We start from the raw sequence: 7,612 nt of genomic DNA, 5'->3' as shown, positions 1-7,612 counted from the left end.
CAATTACACAGGGTCTAACAGACAGTAGGTACTGGTAAATGTTAACTGGTTAGGTGGATGGATGGATAAATAGGTAGGTAGGCAGGTGGGTGGATTAGCTCACGCATCAGTGGTGTTAAGGAACTGCACATTCCTTGGCTACAGCAGATAGGTAAGTTTCTTCGTATCCATGGGAGGTTGGACTGCCAATGCCACAGCCATAAACATCTCTCAGATACCATTAACCTCTCCACAACAGTTTGCTCAAATTTACCTAAAAGAAATTCCAAATATTGAAATAGAAATCTTAGAAATCCAAACCTAAAAACGGTTAGAAAATGTACCTCCTTCTCTTAATTGGCAATACCTTTCAGAGATAGCTCTGGTCAGGGATTTACTGCTGGGATGCCTGGGTAGCTCAATATTCACAAATCTATCAACATGATATACCACATCAATAAGAAAAAGGATAAAAACCATACAATCATTTCAATAGATGCAGAAAAAGCATTTGACAAAGTACAACATCCATTCATGGTAAAAACCCTCAGCTAAGTAGGTTTAGAGGGAACATACCTCAAAATAAGTCCATGCATTAAAAACCCACAGCTGGGGTGCCTGGGTGGCTCAGTTGGTTGAGCAACCAACTCTTGGTTTCGGCTCAGGTCATGATCTCATGGGTTGTGGGATCGAGCCCTGTGGTCAGGCTTCACACTCAGCTCGGAATCTGCCTGGAGATTCTCTCCCTCTGCCCTGCCCCCCATTGCATGCGTACTCTCTTTCTCTCTCTCTCAAATAAATAAATATTTTAAACAAATAAAAAATAAAATAAAATAAAAACCCCCAGCTAACATCATACTCAACGAGGAAAAATGAGAGCATTTCCCCTAAGATCAGGAACAAGACAAGGATCTTCAAGCTCACCACTTCTATTCAACATTGTACTGGAAATCCTACCAACAGCAATCAGACAAGAAAAAGAAATAAAAGGTATCCAAATTGGTAAAGAGGAAGTAAAACGCGCACTATTTCCAGATGATAATACTGTATATAGAAAACCCTAAAGACTCCACCAAAAAACTACTAGAACTGATAATGAATTCAGTAAGGTCGCAGGATACAAAATCAATGTACAGAAATCCATTGCATTTGTATACACTAATAAGGAACCAGCAGAAAGAGAAACTAAGAAAACAATCCCATTTACAATTGAACCAAAGAAAAAATACCTAGGGATAAACTTAACCAAGGAGGCGAAAAACCTGTACTCTGAAAATGACAAAAAATTGATGAAAGAATTTGAAGACAACACAAACAAATGGAAAGATATCCCTTGCACACAGAATGGAGGAACAAATAGTTTTAAAATATCCATACTACCCCAAAAGCAATCTAGATTTAATACGATCCCTATCATCAAAGTATTCAACAGCATTTTTCACAGAACTAGAACAAACAATCTTAAAGTTTGTATGGAACCACAAAAGACCTCGAATAGCCAAAGCAATCTTGAAAAAGAAAAAACCTGGAGGTATCAAAATTCCAGATTTCAAGTTATACTACCAAGCTGTAGTAATCCAAACCATATGGTTTTGATTTGATGGCACAAAAACAGACACATAGATCAATGTAACATAACAGAGAGCCCAGAAACAAACCCACGATTATATAGGCAATTAATCTTAAACAAAGGATGCAAGAATATGCCATGGGAAAAAGTCTCTTCAACAACTAGGTACACCTGGTTATTCATTTTGTGTAGTAAGAGAAATGGCTCAAGGTTAGAATATTTATGGATTCACAGGTGGTATCAAAAGGGTCAGCCTTTGGTCAGGGGCATGGAAGGAAAAATATCGGAAGATGGGGGACAAAGAGGTCTAGGAGAGAGCATGTAGTCAGACATATGATACGGGCCAGGGCACAAAGTATGAAGGTCTATGTATCATATGTTGGCATCCACCAGACAGTGTCTATCACAGAAAAGGCAATAAGCAATCAAGTGGATAAAATAGCCAGGCCAGTTGATGCCTGCCAGCCCCTGTCATCAGCTATCCCAGTGCCGGCATTTGGCCACAGTGGCAAAGATGGAGGTAAATACCTGGGCCAGTACCATGGGCTTTCACTTACCAAGACCAATCTTACTACCGGTCATTCCCTTTGAATGTAAAGAGAAAAGGTGTAAGGCTAACTACTGGCATTGCTGAATGTCCAGCAACAGAGACCACAATTGAGACTCTGATATGGCACCATACCCCAAAGAGACTAACTAGCTAACCTGGCAACAAACTAACCACATTGGGCCCCTTCAATCCTGGAAAAGCCACAGTTAAGGAATACATGCATATTCTGGGTATAGATTTGCCTTTCCCGCCTGTAAGCCCTCAAGGGCTTAGAGAGTATTCCATCCACTGGTACGAGATCCCACATAACATCGGGTCAGACCAGGGAAACATTTCACAGCAAAGGAAGAACAGGAGTCAGCCCGTGATCATCGGATTGCAGCACATGCCACATTCCTCAGAAGCAGCCAGCCTGATAGAGCGTGCTGAAACTGCCTGCTGGAGATACCAGGTCAAAAGCAGGACTCTGAAAGGATGGGGTGCCAGTCTCTAGAATAGAGTATATTCATAGGATGGGAGACCTTTATACGCTGTCTCCAAGAGAAAGAACAGATGGACCAAGAAATAAGAGTAGAAGCAGGAGTGGACTCACACGTCACTCATCTCAACGACCCAGCCACAGAGACTGTGATTCCTCAGTTCTGGGCTCTGCAGGGTTAGAAGACCTGGCCCTCCAAGCAGCCACACTTTTGCCAGGAGACATAGCAAGAGTCACCCAGTCATCTTTAGCTCCCTGTGTCCAGGAACCAGCAGGAAGAGAACTTACCCCCATGGCATGGGTGATCGCCTGTTGTCACACAAGGGGGACGGGCAGGAATATGGGTGCAGCCCACTTGGGCACTTCTTGGCATTCCCTTGCCCGGCTGTGATGGTAATCGGGCATGTGTAGCTGCTCCGGCCTAAGAAGGGCATGGTGACCAGAACCTTGGGCTTCTTGGGGATAAAAGTGTAGGTCGGTCGCAGCACCAGGTAGGCCACTGAGGCCAGCAGAGGTGGTGGCTGAGGGTAAGGGGAAATCAGAACGGACAGTAAAGTAGGAAGACGATGAAGAGTCGTTCATCCGCTCACTGCCCTCTTCCAAGTTTCCCTCAGGAAGGGAGGCCCACGGAGCCATAGAAGAACTGCGCAGCCAATGGGTTAGGAAATGAGGCTCCTGAGCTGGGAGAAGACGCCAGACGCAGAGCCGTGTCACTCACCTCCGCTTCAGCAGCTGGAGTCCAGTCAGCAGACAACCTCCCGCGCCCCGGCTTCACGCCGCCCACGGAGGCCGAGCCGGGCAGGCGGCTGAAGGCACGGCATTGCCCCCGCAGGCCGGAAGAGGCGGTGTCAGTCCAGAGCTGCTCACGTGATTGGCTGCGGCTGGGCAGGCCCGCCAGCTGCTTCCTCCCGCTTCCCTCCCCAGCTGTGGGTCCCTAGTAAGACTTTGGCAAGCCAAGCTCCATCTTGGCGCTCGCTCCTGCAGAACCTGCCTGAAACAAGGATTATGTCAAGCACAGCAGTAATTCTTGAGAGTCCCCTTTTTTGCCTTCTCCCATCAGCTTTCTTCCTAAATATTGCTGCTTCGGTTTTCTTTTTAGGGCTTACCCAAAGCACTCTCTCTCAATGCTCAGGCCAAACAGCCCCAAGTGGGCCCCAGACTTCAGGCCCACCTGGCGGAGAACCACTGGGCTCCGCAGCAACAGAGCCCTCCCCCACCTCTCCATCTCTCTCTCTCTCTCTCTAAGTGTATTTCTTCTTTTTCTTCTTCCACATTAACTGTCAATCCCCGGGGGAGGGAAAGCTCTAGACACTCACATGTTATATTTTTGGGCCACACATATCCTAGCAGTGTAAATTAGTGCGAATAGTTTAATGAAGTGCACCCAGAGAGGTATTTGCGTTTTTCAAAAGTGATTATCCAAAGAATGCTTCTCTAATGGAGAATTTCCGGCAACAATTATGTAATAATAAGGTTGAGCCTTCCCTATATCCTGCCAAATGCGCCATTACTTTGCTTGCATGCAGCGCCTTGGCTCACTGAAATACCAAAGAGCATTAAAACAACAAAAATAACAAATGACTGCGTTCTTATTACATGTTAGCCATCGGGCTGGGCCTTTTACATTCCTTTAAACCCCACACCAACTTTGTTTTAGATAAGTAGCTGAGGCTTGGGAAGCCTGAGTGGCTCCCCAAGGCATGCAGCTTGGAAGTGCTAGAGAAAAAAATCCGCTCAGCTATTTTGACTGCAAGCGCCCAGCCCAGGGGAGGAGAAGGAAAGCCGCCCCCAACGGGCATGCGAGTGCGGGGCCATCAGCAATCGCTCAGCAGCGCACCACAGAGATCAGCACACGCTTTGTTCTTGAATGATGTCCACGAGGCGTTTTTCGCCATTTAGGCTCTGAAATAATATACCAGACTGTGAAGGAAGTGCTTGGGTGGGACATTCTTGGATCAGATTTCCAAAATTTTCTCTAAATTTTCATACCAAGCTTTAAAGCAACAATGAAGCCATCTATATGTATGAGTGCTGTGAGTTAGAAAAAAGCCCCATCCCCCCACCTTTTTGGGGTGGAGCACTGCTACTTAGCCAATTTCACTCAGAGATCCAAATATAGATATTAGTGACGGTCAGTTGTTTTAGAGGTGCGCTCAGATGGAACAAAGATGCCATGGCCTCAGCCCTGCAAGGACCACAGTGCTTGAGCCCCAGTGAACGGGTTCGGTTCAATGAATGACAGCTGATGTGACACAGCCCAAGTGCCTAGAAGCCACCTCCCCTCCAGTGCAACACTGCCTTTCTTTGTGAATTCCAGTTCATCCAGTGGTGAGCAAGGAAAATTGGAGAAGTGATACTGGGATCCCTCACACAACCATTTCAGTAAGTACAAACCCCTGGTATCTCCTTGGTGAAAGTGGCAGAGATTTGGGAGCAGGTGATCATGGAATAGTCAAAATATTTCAACCAGTATTGTACACTGTGGACCCAAAGAGGCCAAGTAAAAGTGATTCCTGGCGGTAGGCATCAGGACACTCCAGCCTTGGGGTGGCCAGGTATGCACCAGGCGTATTTCCCTCTATTTCTAGAGGGAATATCCCTATATTTATCCCAGAGGGACTGGTGTCTGAGCCTACTCATATCATCATTGATGGTGAAAGGGAGAGGGAGGATGGGGACATATAGGACAGCCTCAGGCATGCTGGAGCCTTGGCCAGTTACAGGGCTGTTTCCCTCCAGTGCTGACCAGGGCTCCCTAGGGCTGAAGTGGCTGGCGTGGTAAAAGGGCATTCAGGGAGCTTGAGCCAGTATCTATTTACCAACTGGTAAGGAGCTTTTTTTTTTAAGATTTTATTTATTTATTTATTTATTTATTTGAGAGAAAGAGAGAGAATGAGCAGGGCAGGGAGGAGCAGAAGGAGAGGGAGAAGCAAACTCCCCACTGAGCAGGGAGCCTGACAAAGGGTTCAATCCTAGGACCCTGGGATCATGACCCAAGCCAAAGGCAGACACTTAACCAACTGAGCCACCAGGTGCCCCAGGAGCTTTTAGTATTGTACTAATGCACATTGCTATACTGGTAGCAGCTCTGGAGGTGACATATGGATGACACATGGTGGCTTCCTGAACAACACTGGTGTTATGATGAGAAAAATCCTTGAGCTACTGATCATTTCTGGTAGTAGCCTTGTTCAGGAGCTCCAAGGATGCCCAGGGACTGGCTGCAAACACTCCGCTAAAACCTTCCCTATGGGCAGAAATATCTAGGGCAGATGTAATCCAGGGCTATGTCTTAATCTCTAAGTGAACCTGAACCTTGTGGGGGTCAGGAGATGCCTTTCATTGTATCAATTCCTTCTTATTGACCAGAGATGGTAAATAGGTATCATCTCAGTTGACTGCTGGTGGCTACCTGATGCACTGTGTTGAGTGGGATTCTAAAGTTATACCCAGTCTTAGAGAGAAAAAGTCCCATCAATAGTGTAATGGTGACATCTTTTAGATCAGGGCTTCCCTCCCCCACCCCCACCCCCAGCTTTTTGTGTGTGTCATGGCTGTCCTTTGCTACCTAGTAAAGTCTATGGACACCTTTTCAGAGTAATACCTTTCAAAAAGAAAATTAAATACAAACGAAATCAAATATGTTAAATACGGTTAACTAGAAACACTAGAAAGTATTTAAGATACAGTAATATACGTGCATCTTATCATTGCATTCAACAAGATCCAGTAGTGAGCCCAGTAACTGTTGAATTTTGAAGTATTAATGAGTATAGATGATATTTCGAGATGTCTACAACTGCTGAACGCGACATGAATATATCTGTGGTTTTTATCATCAAAAGCACTGCTTTTTTTTTTTTTTTGCTGCAAAAAGCTTTATTGTTTCCATGGTCCACGGCTTGGGAGAGGGCTCCAGGGTGGTTAAAAAGCTGCCTCGTGGCTGCAGCGAGAGGCTGAGGCACAAGCTCAGGCAGCAGGGGGCTGTCAGAGGGGCCCCCTCAAAGGCTGCTGGTCTCCAGAGGCTCCTAGTCGTGCTTGAGAGTGAGCCTCTCCAAGAGATATTCGCCCAGTCCAGCCTGGGGGCCGGCCAGCCTGGGGAGGTTAGTCGGGTGGTCGCCCATCTTCTTGATGAGTTTCACCTCCTCATCTAGGAAGTGGTTCTCTAGGAAGTCACAGAGATGGGGGTCTGCGCGGGCAGAACCCAGGGCATGCAGATCCAAAAGGGCCTGGTTCAGGCTCTTCTCCAGAACCAGGGCAGCTTCCATGGCGTCCAGGGTTTTCCCCCACTCATCTTGGGACGGCTTCTGGACATCCTGGAAGAGGGCGCGGCCGCCACGCTGGTTTTGCATCTTCAAGAGACGCTCGGCGCCCTCGCGCTTCTCCTCAGCCACCTCGTGGAAGAAGTGGCCCACACCTTCCAGAGCCACATTGTCACGGTCGAAATAGAAGCCCAGAGAGAGGTAGGTGTAGGAGGCCCGCAGAAGCATGTTGACCAGGCGGTTGATGGCGGCCTCCACCTCGGTGGAATAATTCTGACGCATCTGGGAGCTCATGGTTGATTGGTGGTAAGGTAAGCTTGAAATTGGCTGGTGGCTGGTCCCAGAGGCAGTGGATGGCCAAGAAGATGGCTCCCAAGGTTGCGATGGAAAAGAGGTTGGAGGGTGGTCGTTGGCTGGTTGGAGGGGCGTCCCTGGGTCTGTTCCGTCCAAACACTGTTGAAGCAAGAGACAGATCCGCAGGACCGCGGGGCGCACTGCTAATTCTACAATGATGTATTGCCTACATTCGTAGTGGAACAAAATGTTATGTTTTGGTTTAAGGTTGGTGAAAATCAAGATGTCATTTTTCCCCATTCATGTTCAGAGATTCTTTGAATTCTAGCTATGGATCCACTGGGGGAGGGTCCAGGGACCCCAGGTTTCAAACCCATAGCTGAGACTGCAAGGCAGACCCAGCCCGTGGTCCGTCATGTTGTTCTTGAAGACAACCAGGACTGGTATTCACTGAAGTCCGGAATTGTGCACACCAATAT

The 7,612-nt window shown here is 47.1% G+C and overlaps 1 protein-coding gene across 1 annotated transcript; it reads right to left on the bottom strand.

Moving 5' to 3' along the window:
* Nucleotides 1-6,443: 6,443 nt before the first annotated feature.
* LOC118020988 (ferritin light chain-like) lies at nt 6,444-7,332 on the bottom strand. Its single transcript, XM_035020950.1, has one exon. It carries the CDS (start codon nt 7,131-7,133, stop codon nt 6,606-6,608), a length of 528 nt encoding a protein of 175 aa, XP_034876841.1. The 5' UTR covers nt 7,134-7,332; the 3' UTR covers nt 6,444-6,605.
* Between the last annotated feature and the right edge of the window lie 280 nt (nt 7,333-7,612).

The sequence above is a fragment of the Mirounga leonina genome, unplaced genomic scaffold (genome assembly GCF_011800145.1).
Source record: "Mirounga leonina isolate KUSES-001 unplaced genomic scaffold, KU_Mleo_1.0 Mir_174, whole genome shotgun sequence".
Classification (NCBI taxonomy): Eukaryota; Metazoa; Chordata; class Mammalia; order Carnivora; family Phocidae; genus Mirounga; species Mirounga leonina.
The sequence above is the reverse complement of the archived record's forward strand: the minus strand, read 5'-3'. Positions and strand labels throughout refer to the sequence as shown.

Excerpts from the sequence above, each read along its gene's own strand:
- LOC118020988 (XM_035020950.1), bottom strand. The coding sequence starts at position 7,133 with ATGAGCTCCCAGATGCGTCAGAATTATTCCACCGAGGTGGAGGCCGCC.